The 16,900-nt window shown below is 59.9% G+C and overlaps 3 protein-coding genes and 1 long non-coding RNA gene across 19 annotated transcripts in view; 2 read left to right on the top strand and 2 right to left on the bottom strand.

Annotated features, from left to right (window-relative positions):
- The window catches only part of CTPS1 (CTP synthase 1), a 31,041-nt gene extending 29,438 nt beyond the window's left edge, over positions 1-1,603 (top strand). For both annotated transcript variants that reach the window (XM_049617406.1, XM_049617408.1), the window contains exon 19: positions 681-1,603. The gene's annotated coding sequence lies outside the window, so the exon portion shown is untranslated. The remainder of the gene's footprint in view (positions 1-680) is intronic.
- Positions 755-10,302, bottom strand: SLFNL1 (schlafen like 1). Of its 5 annotated transcripts, none has more exons than XM_049617410.1 (5): positions 10,009-10,302; positions 8,727-9,150; positions 6,612-7,079; positions 6,248-6,391; positions 755-1,344 (listed from the first exon to the last, which is right to left on the bottom strand). In XM_049617410.1, the coding sequence occupies exons 1-5, from the start codon at positions 10,119-10,121 to the stop codon at positions 1,222-1,224; spliced, it is 1,272 nt and encodes a 423-aa protein (XP_049473367.1). In that variant the 5' UTR covers positions 10,122-10,302; the 3' UTR covers positions 755-1,221. The 5 variants fall into 5 exon arrangements, with proteins under 5 accessions (XP_049473367.1, XP_049473366.1, XP_049473369.1 ...); XM_049617409.1 differs by lacking the exon at positions 755-1,344 and adding an exon at positions 4,927-5,573 and having other exon boundaries at positions 10,009-10,301; XM_049617412.1 differs by lacking the exon at positions 755-1,344 and adding an exon at positions 4,927-5,573 and having other exon boundaries at positions 8,727-9,363; positions 10,009-10,300.
- A 12-nt stretch (positions 10,303-10,314) lies between these two features.
- LOC125912726 (uncharacterized) lies at positions 10,315-11,606 on the top strand. Its single transcript, XR_007454811.1, has 2 exons — positions 10,315-10,769; positions 11,230-11,606. It is a non-coding gene; the product is annotated as an uncharacterized LOC125912726 (long non-coding RNA).
- Positions 11,607-15,293: 3,687 nt separating this feature from the next.
- SCMH1 (Scm polycomb group protein homolog 1) overlaps positions 15,294-16,900 on the bottom strand; it is a 151,640-nt gene continuing 150,033 nt past the window's right edge. For 10 of the 11 annotated variants that reach the window (XM_049617394.1, XM_049617395.1, XM_049617401.1 and 7 more), the window contains one exon: positions 15,294-16,472. In XM_049617394.1, coding sequence (XP_049473351.1) covers positions 16,347-16,472 — 126 coding nt within the window. In that variant the 3' untranslated portion in view covers positions 15,294-16,346. The remainder of the gene's footprint in view (positions 16,473-16,900) is intronic. The other variant, XM_049617403.1, reaches the window with a different exon arrangement.

Below are 16,900 nucleotides of genomic sequence, written 5' to 3'. Positions count from 1 at the left end.
TCGGCAAAAATCCACATCTTGGTGGTGGGGGTGTCGGAAGGGGGTTGGGGTGGCAGGAACCCGTGGGGTCTGAAGGAACCAGGGCTGTCTCGCGGTCCCATGTTTGGGGGCCCCACCACAGGCGGGCGGCCTCCTGAAGCCTGCGCCCCTCACGTTCACACGCACGGCTGTGCCCCTCCCGCCCTGGACGCTGAGCCACTGGCCCGTGAGAGCGTGAGAGGGCGCTGGTTCCCATTAGCACACATGCACTCGTGCATCGCTCTGCCGGGGGGGGGGGGGGGGGGGGGGGGGGGGGGGGTGTCTGCTGGTCTGAGAAACTGCGCTATAGACAGCAAGCGTTCACGGTCAGGGGCTGGGTGGCGGGTCAAGTCTGTGGAGACACTCCCTGCTGTGTCGAGTGGAGGCTCCCCCGCCAGCGGCCTGTGAGGACACCGGGCGCACCGACCGGAGCCCGTGTCGGGGTGGAGGAAGAAGCTCCTAAGGTCTGGAAAATGTGTGAGGGTGCGGGAATCACCAATGCAGCTTCCGACTCCTCGCGTTAGGTTCCTGCCGCTGGTCCTCACTGAGCCCCTGGTGTAGTTTGCCACGGCAGCCGACGAAATCCTCACTTGTCTACTGGAACGTACATCGTGTAACTGCTCGCTCTCTCTCTCTCTCTCTCTCTTTCTTTTGTTTAACAGGGATGATTCTTCCAGACAGCCTTCGGACTTGAGAGTTTACAGCTTTGATTTTACACTCAGCTTTTGACACTTCCTTTAAATTATGTTTTTATTAAGATTATTTTATTATGGGGGAAAGGTATTTGGAAGACTCTGTGACTCGCATGTCCCATCCTGGGTATCGGCTCCTACACAGTGCCGCCCCGCGTGGACGCCTGGTGTGGAAACCCCGTGTGGAAGCCCGGTGTGGACGCCCCGTGTGGTCCCCAAAGCTCTTGGCCGAGGAGCGGGTCCTCTGGGCAGGAGCGGATGATGCGCGTGCCGGTGGAGCGCCCATTGGTCACCTCGTTTCTCCAAACTACCTCCAGTCGTGGTGGATCCAGGCGTGTAGCCCGTCGCCTCCCCTTGAATGCCTAGACCGTGGGAAGTGTGTGCCACGCGGACCTAGTGCGTGCGGAGGGACGATTCTGGCGAGTGCTCACGGCGGCCGGTGCTGGGAACCCCTGCTCTGCGGGGCCGCCTGCCGCCCGCTGTGACTGGTACTGTCGTCCAAAGGGAACGGTTAGTTTGGGGTCACGTGGGACAGCAGGTGGCCGGTCTCTCGGAAGCGTGGTTTCCGCCTCCCTGTGCTCCGGCCACACTTCTCTTCCTGGGGCTGGGAGATACTCCTTGCATCAAGGGGTTGCTTAAAAAAAAAAAAAAAAAAGAAAGAAAGAAAAAAGAACAAAGAATCTTTTGGGGAAACTGCCTCTAAAACCCTCTCATCTACAGACAGCTTTGCTTGAGGGGATTTCTTCCTTCCAGAACGGTGTTATTGCGGTTGAAATGCAATATGGAAAGCTATTTTCTTAACGTGACGTAACAGTAGGCACCGCCGTGTGCCTGTCCTATTCTGGCTAGCCCCCATGTATACTCTAACTTAAGAAATAAAGAATGCAGAATGAGCCACGCTTTGTGATGTGCTTGACGTCGCGGCCGGTGGGGAACGTCCGAGTGTGGCAGCCAGACATGTCTGTGTCACCTGAACTCTCAGTACCTGGCTCTCCTCCAGTGGGGCGTCCTTTGGTGGACGATCTGATGACACTTCGTTTAAAAACTGAGAGTAGGGGCGCCTGGGTGGCGCAGTCGGTTAAGCGTCCGACTTCAGCCAGGTCACGATCTCGTGGTCTGTGAGTTCGAGCCCCGCATCAGGCTCTGGGCTGATGGCTCGGAGCCTGGAGCCTGTTTCCGATTCTGTGTCTCCCTCTCTCTCTGCCCCTCCCCCGTTCATGCTCTGTCTCTCTCTGTCCCAAAAATAAATAAAAAACGTTGAAAAAAAAAAATTTAAAAAAAAAACCAAAAACTGAGAGTAGCCATTTTTTTTTTAATGTATGTTTATTTTTGAGAGAGAGAGAGAGCATGACAGAGAAGGGGCAGAGAGAGAGGAAGACACAGAATGTGAAGCAAGCTCCAGGCTCTGAGATGTCAGCACGGAGCTCGATGGGGGGCTCGAATCCACGAACTGCAAGGTCATTCATGACCTGAGCCGAAGTCAGACATTTAACCGACTGAGCCACCCAGGCGCCTTGAGAAGCCTTTTTTTTTTTAACATTCATTTTTGATAGAAACAGTGTGAGTGGGGGAGGGGCAGAGAGAAAGGGAGACACAAAATCCGAAGTAGGCTCCACGCTGTCAGCACAGAGCCCAACGCGGGACTTGAACCCACGAACTGAGAGATCATGACCTGAGCCGAGGTCAGATGCTTAACTGACTGAGCCATCCAGGTGCCCAGAGGAGCCTTTCTTTTTTAAAAAACAACATTTTTTAAAACATTTATATGTTGTTTATGGCGGTCCCTCCCTCACGTGTGTGGCCAGGGAGCAGCGGACCCACGACTGTTAGCCAGCAGGACTGCTTTATCCGCAGGGTGGTCTTCCTGCTACCCTGGCCGCTACCACAGCAGCGTCCTGCGGGCTGTGTCCTCCAGAGTGCAATGAGCAATACTGCATCCGTCCTTGTTGGGGACACTGGTGCCCGCCCGCCCCCTCTCTGGCTGCTGAGCTCACCCACTCAGGAGCCGGCTCCTCTCTACAGTCTGAGGCAGAGGCTCAGCCTGGATTGCCCATCAGTGGTCCACAGCCTTTCCTCCCCGACCCTCGAGAAACTGGGTTGGGGAGGCAAATGTCACCATTTAGCCCAGCCCCTCCATCGGGGAGATCCGGAGAAGTGGGCCTCCTTTTCCTTGCACGCTTCCACTCACCCATCACGGCCAAAGCCCAGAAGCTGGTGTTCTTGCCCCCGACCAGGCACGAGCAACCTCGCTGCCTTTGTCTGTCTCCGGTTCTCATGGACCAAAGTAAAACGTGTTCACTCGCAGAGGCCTTCATCCCAGTCTCGGGACTTCGAATGCGGCCGATGGGGTGAATCCTAACCGCGGTCTCCACCTGGTGGTCTTAGCAGACCGTCTAAATCATTTTCGCAATAGCCTTCCCCCAACGGAGGACTCCGACGTGCCCGCTGGTGACAGCAGCGCTCCCCACAACCGTGAAGACTCGGCTGGGTGTGGGGCGGTTTGCAAAGGCCCCGCGGCGGGGCGATCTCCCGCCCCTGCATCGGGGAGCGCCTCGGCGGACGAGTCGTTGAGTGCTGCCCGCTCGGGTGACCTTCCTAGAGAAGGGACCAGGACTGGCCTTCCGGGGCTTACAAAGCCTGACCCGCCCTGCCACCCTGGCTGTGGCAGTGGGGACCATGCCGGGCTGACGCCAGGACCGGAGGATGGCTTTCCGCACCCAGTGGTGACTGACCGGTGTCCAGAGCTTCTGGGGGAGAAGTTCCTCGGGCGTCCTTCGCTTCAACCCAGGTGGTCCATGCCAGTTCTTAGTCTGCAGCAGCTCAGCGACAGGACTGCGCTTGCCTTGGCAGAAAACGGCTCGTTCCCAGGGAGAGCACGTCTGAGGGTCGTGCTGCCTGGACCAGCATCCAGCACGTGCCCAGCACGTGGAAGGTGCTCAGAAATGGCTCCTCTCCTGACTTCTTGATCAGCACAACCTCTGTGCTGGTTCCCAGTGGCCTCTGGAAACGTGATTCGGGCCCCGGGTTTGGGTGACTGATGAGTGAGAGCGGTTGGGGAGTCATCAGCGCAGAGCCCGACGCGGGGCTCGAACCCACGAACCGGGAGGTCATGACCTGAGCCGAAGTCAGATGCTTAACCGACTGAGCCACCCAGGCGCCCCAAGGGAAGCGTGTTTTGCAGGCCCGCCTGTGAAATGCCGTCTGACAAGATTCCATGGTTTTCTAGTGGCTCAGACCTAAGTCTAGGCGGCTCCTTGTTTCACCAGCAGATATTTATTTGGCAGCCACTACGTGCTCACCATGTCTGAGATTCTGAACTTAACAGCCATGAACAAAACAGATCCAGACCGCTGTCCCCCGGAGCATGGATTCTACTGCAGGGGAGGGGACAGCTATAAATAAAAGCTACGGAAAGTGACTGACAAGTGCACTGGGGGAAAAGGTTGGAAGCAGGAAAGGGGGAAGGGGGGTGCTGGGGAAGGAGGTATAATTTGAAGTGGGCTGGGTAGCGAATATCCTTCCCTGTCACTTGAAAGTGGAGCAGAGAGGAAATAGCCCTGCAGCTCTCGGGGGGAGGAGCATTCGGGGGGGGGGGGGGGGGGGGGGGAAGCAGCCAGTGCAAAGGCCCTGAAGCAAGTGTGTTCATGAAACAAGCTGGTGGGTGTAGCTGGAACACAGGAGCAAGGGGCAGGAGGGGTTGAGGTCAGATGGGCCAACTTGCGAATTGTATAGACCACTGTTTGGACTTGGCTTCTGATGAAATGGGGAGTTCTTTTGAGTTCTTTGAGCCCGAGCAGGGCATGATCAGACATTGGCTTTCTAGTCTCTGGCTCGGCTGGTGGAGATGACAGGGGAAATGGCCAGAGCAGGAATCCTCGCCAGTGGCTGGAGGGTGCTTGGGATGGAAGTCAGACTCTTCCTGTACAGGTGCTGGGGAGACAGGGTGTGGCTCTCATGATGACAAGTGCTCCTGCCCCCAGTCCATTTCACTGTCTTATAGATGAAGAAACTGAACAGAGGTAGCAATTTGCCCCAGGGGACCCGGTCTTTAAGGCAAAGCTGGAATGGATTGCAACCATCCAGGCCCCATAGCTCCGTGTGGGAGGAGCCCGGGGCTGGCTCAGCCTCCTGGACAGAGGTGGGCTGGGCGCGGGGCTCAGGGCTCAGCTGCATCCAGCTGGCCGGCCGGATGTCCTCGAAAGAACCATTCTTGCCCCAGGGTGCATGTAATTTATTAAAGAGCTTTGACAGTCACAAGTTCCAGCAAGCCCGGGGTGGTGGCTGCAGGGTGGCCTGTTTGCCCTACAGGCACGGTTACCGAGCGTGCCTGGCCATCTGCAGAAGGGCTTTCCCCGTATGACGCATTCCTTTCTGGCCCCGTCTCGCCACTGGAGTCGCAGACCCCGGGCTGGGCAAAGGGAGCTTCTGAGGAAGTAGGACCGTCCCTCACAGCTCAGCCCTCCGATCGCCCTGGCCAAATTTTTACCAGTTCTTTCCAGAAGGAAGGTTCCTTGGGGATCGTGCTAAGAGCAGTTTCTCAGCTACACAGACGGGGGTCCGCTCGGGATTGAAGCCCGTGCGTGTGCGGTTGTCGAAGGAGCGAGGATGGTCGCGCTCCCGTCCACCTCTGAACAGCCCAGACGGGTTTTAAAGGGAGGACTTCGGCTCAGACAGGAAATCCTGCATCTGCCAGGGAGAGCTGGCCTGCCGGTGCCCGGCCCTGCTCGCCGACCCGGGCCCTCACAGGACGCAGCAGGTTCGGGAGCCGGGTCCTTGCTGCTTCAGCTGCTGCCAGAGCTGCTCCTTCTCCGCCGTCAGCACCTTCACCCTCTCCTGCAGCGTGCGCAACTCCGCCACCCACTTCTGCGGTGTGTGTGTGGGGGGGTGGGGTCACCCCACAAGCAGAGGCCTGAGGTGGTGCCGCCTCGGGTTTGCCCCCTCCACCCAGGGTTGAACTGACGGAGGAAGGAAAGCCCCGGAGGGCCCAGGGGGGGCCTACTCAAGACCACTGGGGACCACATGGCCCTCCCTGCTTGGTGGGAGCCGGGTTCCTGGCCATGCCACCACCCCTGACAAATCAACCCTGGGGGCTGAGGGAAGCCGCTTGGCCTGAGGGGCCTGCCAGCATCCCAGCCCCCGGGGCCGGCCGACTCAAGGGTTGGGTGGGAGCCATCCGGGCATGTCCCTCCCTCTCTCCGCCAGCCCCTTGCTCTCCTCTGCTTTTCTGCCATCTGATGTTTCCCTCTTGAAAAGGCTTTTTCTTAGGACTCTATCCAGCACTAACTGCCCCCCATTGTAAGGGCCTTCCCCTAAATACAGTATAGTACGGCCCCGTCTTCAGGGTGGTCTTAAAGCTTCTCAATATTCCATCCCCCCACCCGACCCCGGCTCCCCCAGGCCACGCGGTGGAACATGGGGTGTAGCAGGGTTATTTCAGTGCTCCCCCCACCCCCCGTGTACTTGCGGGTGATGGAGCACTGAGGGAAACCCGGTGGCATGGCCAGGACTGCTGGCCTGTCCCCGCCCCAGCCGCTTACCTGCTTGCACCACTCCTGGATGGCGTGGACAGACAGCGGGCCCTGGATGCTCCCGTCCCGCCGCAAGAACACCTCCCCCTGGTCAGTCTCATAGAGCTGCGGCTCGGCCTGGGCCCTGGGGGCGTGCACGCTCAGGCGGATCACCTTGGTAAGGGCGACAGTGACTCTGGTCGCTAATCCCACCTGGCTGGCTCTTCTGGGCTCCTGGGGCAGCCTGGTGGGCGTGGGGGCAAGGGGCACTTCTGGCCTCTCCTTCGGTCACTCTGCCCGGCCCCCCTCCGCCCCCACCCTCTCCCCTCGCCAGCCCTGCTCAGCAGAGCTGAATGGGGCCATCACGCGGGGGCCAGACAGACCCAGGGCTCACCTTGAGGGGGGTGGTGGAGGCGATGGGGCTGACCACGGGGATGAAGGAGAGTGTGTAGGCATCGGGGAAGACCTGGGGCTGGAAACCCTGCAGGATGGAGTCCACCAGCAGGCGCACGCGGTCCTCGTCGCGGTGGCTGCAGGGGACGCCCCGCACCAGGCCGCTGTCCTCGACGCCCACCAACAGGCTGCCGCCCTCGCCGTTGAGGAAGGCGCACGCGTAGCGCCTCAGGTGGTGCTTGAAGGCCAGGCTCAGGTACTCGCCGCCGCCGCGCTTGAACTCCACGCTGCGCGTCTCGCTGCCCAGGAAGGCGCCCTGGAAGAGGCGCTCCTGGCCCGGGACCTCCTGGTGCACGATGGCGCTGTCGGAGCGTGCGCTGCTGGGCCGGTCCTGGGACCTCTGCGGGGCCCGTGCCGGGAGGCTGTTGGCAGGGCTGGGGCTCGGGCTCCGGCTGCTGTCGTCCTCCCGCTGGGGTGAGGGGTGAGAGTAAGGAGCCTCGGGTGACAGGACAAGAGGGACGGGACATACCTCCTTCCGCCTGGGGCCCAGCCCGCTGGGGCATCCTAATGTCCCATCCCAGGTGGAAGGGCCTAACTGCCCACCGTCCAGCAGCCAGTGCTGGAAACCTGCTAAGTCAAGGGTTTGAGCCGCCACTGCTCCTTCCTGCTGGGCTATGGTATGCATGGTGAGGACAAGGAGTTCTCCTTCTCAGGTTGGGAGCCAGAACCCCGGAGGCCAATCTCTTCCCACTTAGGTTGTAGACTGGCCTCTGAGGCTCAGGGCCAAGATCATTCCAACAGATAACCCCCTTCTTGTCTCCCTGAAATGCCTGCCTATCGCTTTCTGGACCACTGATCAGTCCTGAATCTCAACCCTCCTCTGGCCCTCCTGAGACCCCTTCTGTGGTTTCTGTTTTGTTCTCGGGCTCTGTGCATGAGCAGACTCATGGCCACCGGCCTCTTCTGGGCCTCATCACAGCCTCCGTACCTCCCATCCACCCTCCTTGCTGACCCTGGATGCAAGAAGATTTTCACTCCTCCCTTACTGGGTTCTCTGCTGCTGTCCCTGGCTCCTTGCTGCCTCCCAGTCTCCAGCAGGGGCTTCCGGGGCTGGGAGTGCCGTGCGGGCTGGGGCATGGTGGTGAGGGGCACATCCCTACCAGCCCTGCAGTTCCCAAAGGAAACAGTTTCTCAGAAACACGAGAAACTGCCACACAAACATGAAGTCAGGCTCACAGGTCTTGAAATGTCAGTCTCAGAGCTGTTCAGTTCTGCAACCATTTGAACACCATGGAGTTTTCATCCCGAAAGGAAAACCAAGATCACCTGTCTCACAGAGTGTCCTGCCACAGCTGCAGTGAGTTGACTGCGTCCTCCCATCCCCCATAAAGGCCCACCTTCCCTCCCTCCCCCTGCTTCCGTCTCGAAGCCCTTCCTGGCCCCTGCCCTCTGGCCCAGCTTTCTTCCTTAGCTCCCCAGCAGCCTTCAACCTGAGCTCCAGCGGCACCAAAAGGCTTGCCCTTCTGCAAATGCAACATCCCCCGTCACCATGTCCCCCTGCCTAGAACGACCTTGCGCTCCCCGAGTCCCAGCTTAGACTTCAGCCCTTCTGTGAACCTGTCCCCACAGCTCTGTGTCCTCCCACGGCTCCAGGCTGCCGAAGCGCTGTAACTGGCTCTGTCTGGCTCTGCTCAAAGATGAGGGCTCTTTAAGGCAGGGCCGAGCCTTTGCTTTCTGCTGTGCTGCCTGGCCTGGAGCGGGCACTAATGTTGGCCAGCCGAGTGGATGCGGTGGGCCAAGGAGAAAACCCTGAAGGCCCGGGCTGGCCCAGACCCAGAGGATGGAATACAGAAGGGCCCAGGGAGCAGTCCCCACACTTTGGCCCTTCTCCAAACGCTTCCAGGCTGGAGGCAAACTGTGAAGGTCAGGGAGCCTCCCCGGAGTCAGCAGGCAGTGCCAGCCTCAGGCTATGCTCATTTGAGTAGCAGCCAGCAGGTTTGCAGATCTGCCCCTGGCTCCTCAAAGACGCACCTCCACCCCTGCCCAGGCTTCTCCCCGCCCCCAGGTGAGGCTCTGGGACTTGCAGGCTTGGTGGCTCCAGAAGCGCCCCCTTTACCTCTCTGCCGTGCGGGGGCCCTCGGCCGACACCCAACACCAGCTCCTTCCCGCGGGCCACCAGCTCCTTGAGGATCTGGTGCTCCTCCACGGCCGTCTGCAGGCGCCAGGGGAGGGAGGCCAGGCTGTCCCTGTGGGTGGTCACCTGCACCAGTGCGTAGGCCTTCCGTGGTCGCCTCACCACCTCGATGTGCTCCCGTGCCACCGGCAGCCCCAGCCGTTCCAGGGCGTCTCGCAGCAGGCAGGTGAGCACAGGCACTGAGAACTGGGGGTTCAGGTGGCCCACGTAGAGAATGTGCGTGCTGGGCGTCACCTGCAGGCCTGAGTCCTCAGGCAGGGACTCTTCCCCGGGGACCTCTTGCAGGGGTGGCGTGCCCAAGAGCTCCATGAGGGGCTCCTGCACCTGCGTTTGCGGTGATCTCTTCCTGGGCGGGGGGGGTCCCTGGAGAGGTCTCCCTCAGAAGGGCTTCCGGGATTCCTTACTGCTGGCTGTTCTTCCCAGGGCCTCCCAGGGGACTCAGGGGGTGCAGAGGCTCCTGGGAGGTTCACAGATTGGCAGGGGCTGGGCAGAGCCAGAGGGAGGGAGGGAGGGCAGAGGGCCAGCCGGAAGGGGCCTGCCACCCACCCAAGCCCAAGGCCTAGGACAGGAAAGAAGGGAGTCAGCCAGGGCTGAGGCAGACAGCAGAGCATGGGGGCCTGCCCCTCCATTCTACAGGAGGGAAGACCGAGGGGATATGCCCAAAGAGGGGCCGAGGGGACCAGAACTCAGGTCTTTGAGGGCCCCACCACAACCCTTCGTGGGCCCCAGACGTCCTGTCTTTCCTCTCCAGTCCACAGGCTGGAGGCCTCCCAGGGTTTCCTGCCCCCCAGGGGTCCCTGCTGCCTCTAGGCCCCAGGGAAACCTTTTCAAGGGGACTCTGGAGAGGAAGCTTTAACCCGGGCCTTGGAGGACCAGCAGCAGCCACACCGAAGCTTCTTGCCCCGTCTGAGCCTGGTGTGAGCCCAGCAGAGGCTCTGAAACAGGGCTGGGCCAGAGGGTTTTTAGAGCAGGGGACACTGATGAAAGCTTTGGCCCCTCCCCAGAAAAACGGCCTTCCAGTTTGAGGAGGCTCACGGCCCTTCTTAAGAACTCCCGGTCTAAGACCGAATCCTCTGATTTGGGTCCCGAGAGCAGAAGTGAGGAGGGGCAGAGCTGGCGCCCTTAAGGACGCCCGCTCCCGCAGGGCCAGGGGCCTCATGCCCGAGCTGTGCACAGACAGAACCCATAGGAGCCCTTCACTCACCCCCACACACCCGGCCTCCGTTCTGGGCGGCAGCTACCACCCGCCTGCATCTTTTCAGATTGGATCCTTGAGACAGTCAGGCCTGGCGACCAGCACGGCTGGGGTGGGGGCATTCAGGGCAAACAGGAACAGGAAGAAAAGGGAGGCCTATGACCCTCATGTCCTGAGGGTTCCTGGTGGAGCGTGGGGGGTGCCCGCCCTCAGCTCCCACAGACTCCTGACCCCTGGCCAGCAGCTCCCTGGTTTGGGGGGGGGGCGGGATCTTGGGGGCTCCGCGGCGGGCAGGGAGAACAGGGGCTGCAGGAAGTGGGCGGGGCCTGCACAGCCACCTCTGTGATCTAACAGGAGTCAACAATGACTTCCTGGCCGGCCTCAGGCCCCCGGGTTGGGAAGTCAATCAGGAAAACTCCTCCCCACCCCCACCCCTTCCCGACCCCCAAGGTAGTGAACACACACTATGGCTGGGCTGTGTGGCTCCGTCTGGGCAGCTCCCACAGTCCAGGGGCTGAGAACATACTTCCTCCTTCTGTAATGTCTCTCCTGTCCCTGCCCCAAACCGTGACCGCGCAGGTCCTCCGGTGCCACGAGTCCCCATCTTCCCCTTCGTGACCAATCCCAGGCTCCGCTGAGCACTGATGACCCAGCTACTCCCAAGACGGATCTGAGCACACACCGCTGGGCCCAGGGCTGCCCTGGACCCCAGGCCCCCTGCTCCACGCCAGAGACGGAGGTTGCTGTCCGGCCGGAGCCCTGAAAAATAGGTCAAGATTTGCCACTTCTTTTCAAGGACAGGGTTGTCACCTACTGTTTGACAGGGGCCAAGACATGGGTGATACACAGCCTTTATTAAAAGCAGAAATCTGTTCTGGGGCGGGGGTTTTGGTAAATGCTTTCATTATGCAGATGTAGGTAGCTCATTCCCACGCGGCTTCTGGAAGTCCTGAGTTGGAGGGGTGGTGAGTGTGGAGGCAGATGCTCCAGACTGGGGAGGCTGGGGGCAGCGGGGTGCTTCCCTTCTCTGAGCAGCCGTTCTGGAGATGCTAATGGAGTTTTGTTTCCCTCGGGGACGCTGAGGCAGAGGCTTGGCTGGGGAAGCCCAGAGAGGAGACCGAGGCGGTCAGGCGCAGCGTGAGGCTCTGGAAGAGCCTGGCAGGTGCCCTCCCCGTGCCCACCCCGGCATGACGGCTGGGAGCTCCCCATGCTCCCCCTCCTCTCTTTCAGGCCTGTCGAGACTCTGCCAACACGAGCTGCTCTCACGGCAACCACGCAGCAGGGGCTGTAGCTGCCGAAGAAGAAGGCTACGTGGGGAGAGGCGCCCTGACAGACGGAACATGTGAACATGTGAACCAGAGGACGTGACTCACTTCTCCAGGGGCCTTGCTATCAGGCAGCCTTTTGCGTGAGGTTTTCCACGCTGATCTGCGTGCCCAAGCTCTCCCCACTCTTACTGGGGGTCTCTTTAAACACCTGCATTACTAATTTCCCTGGGATCTTTAACCACCTTACGTGAAATGAACATCCGTTCCATTTCCTTTGGGGGGGGGCGGTAAAAACTGTCATTGTAAGCACTGAATACATTTACAAAGTGATGTCTTAAATACTGAAATGTGCTGCAATATCACTGGGTTACAGCATCAGGCTTTCTAACAGTACTGATGGCACTTTGCAGGTGGCCCGGCCGGTGGCAGACACAGGCCCGGTGTTAGGGATAAGCAGCCCCTTGTAGTCCCCTCACTGGATGTCTGTGGCCTTATTGACAAACCCTACTTTGCACTAGAGGGAAAAAACTCTTGAATCTAAGATTAAGAATGTGAGGTGGACCCAAAGATGAGGGGGAGAGGGAAGCTATGGATAAGGTTCTTCCCATGTTATCTGGAGAGTGTCCACTTGGTGGCCCCACACGGCCACGATCCCCGAAACCACATCAACAACGGGTGTCTGCGCTGACTGCCCAGCGAGGCCAGCCAAGGAGCAGAGGGGCAGGGGCAGAGGCCAGAACTGAGCTCAGCCATCATGTGGGAGAGGACAGGATGTCCGGAGAGCAAACTCGGGAGCTCGGGGGAGAAGTGGTATGGACCCAGCCTTTGCCATCTGGGCCCCACGGCGGCGCTCCAGCCCATCTGGAACCTTCCCCTTGCGTGTGGGCATCTGCCTGCTGATTCCCGCCCACCTCTGGCAGGGTCCAGCCCCAGCTACCCACAGGTGTCTTGGGTCCGGTGTCTTTACACTGGGACTTGTCAGCTGTGGGTCGCTGGAAGCACCTGCAGTGGCTTTGGTGTCACAGGCCCGGCACAGATGCACAGTGTGTGACACGTGGCTGTCGTGGTCCCTGGTCTAGAGGTTTCCAGCTGTGGAGCTTCCTGATAAAATGAGGTGACTTAGGGGGCGCCTGGGTGGCGCAGTCGGTTAAGCGTCCGACTTCAGCCAGGTCACGATCTCGCGGTCCATGAGTTCGAGCCCCGCGTCAGGCTCTGGGCTGATGGCTCGGAGCCTGGAGCCTGTTTCCGATTCTGTGTCTCCCTCTCTCTCTGCCCCTCCCCCGTTCATGCTCTGTCTCTCTCTGTCCCAAAAATAAAAAAAAAAATAAATTAAAAAAAATTAAAAAAATGAGGTGACTTAGGGCAAGGAGGCTGCCAAAAGCTGAGGGACGATGAGGGGAGGGGTGTCTGGGCTCTCCGACACCCAAGAATGTTCTCCAAGGTTTTAGCGTTAGATGCAGGGAGGAGGGGGGAGTCACCTTACGGCTCTTCCTGAGGAGGGATCATGGCATCGGTGTGAGGGTAGAAACAGTGTCCACTCGGACGACCAGAGCCACAGCCCAGAGATCTCAGGTTGTTTCACAAAGATGTCACCGAGGGATGCTGTGGAGGCTCCTGCTCAGGACTAACGGCCTGACAACGCGGAGGTGACAGGGACCGTGTGGCCAGCAGCAGGGAGGGGCCACAGGTGGGGAGGGGGCAGACAGTTCCTGAAACCATTCAGCCCTCAGTAGAGCCTGGACTCTTCCGTCATCTCCTGAAGCACATGAACCTCCTGCTGTTCCTCAGCACCGGAGTCAACGCCCTCTCCTTGTGGTGGTGAGGGTGGCACGTGAAGCTGGTGCCGGGGGGCCTGTGACCCCCCCCCCCAGTCCCAGATGTGTTCCCATTTTGTGGGCAGCTGGACTACTGGGGGTTCATGGAGTGGTCTCGCCTGCCCGGCAGGTGTTTGGGGATGCCAGAGGCCACTTCAGCTTCTCCGCAGGACTCTGGGTCACTATCAGAAGGCTTGGCTTTGGGGGGCACCAGGGTGGCTCAGTCGGTTAAAGCAGCCGACTTTGGCTCCGGTCACGATCTCACGGTTGGTGGGTTTGAGCCCCGCATCTGCTGTCAGTGCAGAGCCTGCTTTGGATCCTTTGTCTCTCTCAGTCCCTCCCCTGCTCTCTCTCAAAAATAAATAATATTAAAAAAAAAAAAAAGGCTTGGCTTTGAGAAACAACTTCAAAAGTCTTTTTTGCAGTCCTGACCCCAGAAGTTAGGGCAGTAGAGCGAAGGGGTAACCATCTTCTCGCCTCCTACAGAATCTGACACACGGGTACCTTTCTAGTTCTGTTCCTCGGGAAGCCGGATGAAAGGGGAATGTCAGCTGTCTCAAGGCAACGTTGCTCATGGCAGGAACGGACCGTAACTGTAAATTATCTGGACCAGCCGCTTTGGGCCTCCTCAGTGCCGTGACTCAATGGGGCACGTCCCTTGTAGGGACCCGGAAGTGATGCCTGTGGAGTAGCTGTGCCGACGAACTGGGGAGCTCTTGCTCCCTCGGGGCGTGATGCTAAGCCAAGGCGAACCCCACGGCTCCCCGATGTGCCCCATCCTCTTGCCACCTGGGCTGTCACCTGGATGATGGCGGGCCTCGCCAGGACTACCCCACCGAGGAGGACTGCTTCATGCTGTCCTGCGGGCGGGTGATGGTGCCTGACAGCCTTCAAGGTGGGTCTTGACTCTGAATGGTCAGCAGGATCCGAGACGGTGGCCCCAAGAGGGTGTGACAGGCACCCCTAATTAGCTGTGGAGTTTGGGCCGAGTAGCTCTCTCCAAGCTTCGGTTTCGCACTTGCAGATGGGAGGAACACGGTTGTTCTGGAGGGTTGTAGGGAGGTTGAAGTGAGATGCAGGACATAAACCACTCGGCACAAGTGTGTCAGCACAAGCGTACGCTCTTGGAGACTGGGAGGCAAGTGGGGTGGACGCCGATTCGCTCCGTAAGGTCCAACCCCGCGGTGTGCCTGGCTTGTCTACATGTGCTGGCGTTACCTTCAGTCCCCGTGTCTCGTGGGGAAGGGGCACACCGCTAAGTTCGTTGTGGGGGTTCAGTGAGGCCCTCTTTGGCAGTGAATGAACACAGCTTACCACCCCGGTGCCCAGGAGCCTGTGGAGAACGGTCCTGTTCTGGTTCGGCAGCCCTGGCCGTGACGGCATCCCAGGGGCCACGGTTAGAACCCACAGGAGCCAAGTGGAAGACAGGTTACAAGTCAGTCACCACGTCTGAACCAGCCATGGTGAGCGATGGGAGGGCCCTCTGGTCTCATCTGAAACCCTCATACCACACGGGCCCAAAGAAGTGAAGTGACCCGCCCAAAGCGTCACAATAAAGAGACTGGCTAGAACCTCAGCCTTGGCCTCGGCGTCAGATTACTTGGCTTCAAACGATTGCTTTGGCGCTTCCTCGCCGTGAGCTAAGCGTGCGTTTCCTGATCTGTAAAATGGGTTTGCCGTGAAGATTTAACGAGACGACTCTAATTCCTGTGGAGTAGTTCCCGGGGCCCTCGGTGACGTAAGAGTGTCAGCTGTCGTGAGGTTTCCCTGCATGGCGCTGCTGCCCCCTCCTGTGACCCCCATAGAAACGGGGTCCCACGTCGGCACAACGGGTACCATGCCAGCTGGCTGGCCCGCACATCTCCTCGCCCCACGACGAGGAGGAGGGGGACGAACCCGGCCATGGAGGCTCTTGGAGCTGTTGACCCAAACACGGCTCTTCCCCCTGGGCTCCGCGTAGCTGCCTCGTTCCCTGCTGTCTAGCCACACCAGAGCGGAGCCCTCTGAGGGCAGAGAACGGACTCCACGCCGCCTTCCCAGTGGGCATCTGGCAGGCGGCCTGCTCTTCAGGGACTGCTGGGGTCGGGAGAACTCTTGGGGATCACCTTGTCTACATGCCTCACTTAAGGATGAGGGAGCCAGGACCAAGAACGGCGAGTGCTCCGCCATTGGAGGTGCAGTGAGCCGCCGACTGATTAAAACCACACAGGCATCTATATTGGTTTTTATTTATAAACAAATTGACATAAAAGAAGTCCAGATGGCAGCGGGCGCAGCTGACCTGCTCACAAAGGAAGCATCTGGATAATGGAGAGGGGACAACCAGACTCCAGCCGGGAGACCCTTCCCTCCCATCTGCCTTACGGGCTTTGTGGCCTAAAATCCGGGGGCCTGACCTTCTTCGGCAGCAGTTCTGGCCAGGGCAGGGAGCTGTGTGGGGGAGGGTGTGGGCGGGGGACTCCCATTCCCACAGACGAGGCCTGGGGCTGCAGAGGGCCCCTGGAGGCGGAGGGGAAGGTGGCAGACACTCTCTTCTCCCCAAGCTGAGGGGTACACGGTCAAGGCCTGAGGGATCTGTCCACCCCACAGAGCAAGCGCTCTAGGGTGATGTGGTCTGAGAAAGAGCCCATGCCTCTCTGGGACCGGGGCGGGGCAGTCTCCCACCTCCTGAAACCAGGTGTCTGGAGCGGGAGGAGTATGAACCGGAGGGCTTGCCCGAGTGCCAGAAACAATAAATTAACAATAAGAAAAGATCTTTTTTTAAAAAAGGTAGAGGTTTGCACCATGAGTTTGGAGTCTGGAGCTCTTGTGAGGAGGTGGCGGGAGCTGTGGGGCAGTGGGGTGCCACACCAGGCCCGGCAGGTGGCAGGGGAACTGGGCACGAGTGTCAATTCAGGGCCCCGTCTTCTGGGGCCTCAGAGGTCAGCCCCTTCCTCCATCACCCGGAAGGTGTTCAGTCTAAACGCCCGCTGAAAGGCCAGCGGGCTTGAGAAATAAATACAGAGGGGCCTCAGAGCCGAGGCAGGGCTGAGGGCAAGAGCAGCGCCAGCCCTGGGCCCCACACTCCCCCCTCCTCAGTCCTTCATGGAAGGACGTATCATGGCAGGAGGGGGAGCAGTGGTGGCTCCACACAGCCTCCTGGAGTCCTGAGGCGGCCCTGAGCCCCACTGAGGCGCCCGGAGCAGACTGTTGGCCCTCCTTCCGGGGAGAAGAATGTCGACCCCTTCCGGAGGACCCCGCAGTTGTCTGGGCGGTGTCTCCCGGTTCAGAACTTGCCCTGCTTCAGCCGGTCAATGTGGAAGGAGAGCTTGAGCGCGGGCCCCAGCTTCAGCCCCATGTACTTCATCATCATGTCGCTGCGCAGCAGAAGCAGGGCCTTGCCATCGATCTCCTGGCGGGGGTGGGGGAAGGCACCATCAGAGGCCTGGTGGGTCTGACCACCCGGGTTCTGATGAAAGCCACCCGGGCACGCGGGGCCCAGTGAGCACGCTGTGCCGCTAAAGCCTACCTGTTCCCACAGCTTCTGCTGCCGGCCCCACATCTGCTACTGAGCCCAGCAGGTGCGCTCTTCACAGGAGCTCGTGCTGGCTTCCTTTCCCTGCTGCCTGAGGTGTTTCCCCACCCTCGCAGCTGCTGACGGCCCGGCCCGGGTAGGTTCCATGTCTCCCAGTAAGCCTCCCCCAACCTGTGCTCGTCCCCTCTCCCAGACTGGTTTTATACTGGCCCTCGACTGTCACTCCGTGAGTCATCTTCCTTCCTGAGCAGCAGGGGCCCCTCTGTGCGAGCTAGACCCAGAGCAGGCACTTGCTGAGCCACTGT

Source organism: Panthera uncia (assembly GCF_023721935.1).
Source record: "Panthera uncia isolate 11264 chromosome C1 unlocalized genomic scaffold, Puncia_PCG_1.0 HiC_scaffold_4, whole genome shotgun sequence".
NCBI lineage: Eukaryota > Metazoa > Chordata > Mammalia > Carnivora > Felidae > Panthera > Panthera uncia.
Note: the sequence above shows the minus strand (reverse complement) of the source record. Positions and strands in the feature narration are given on the sequence as shown.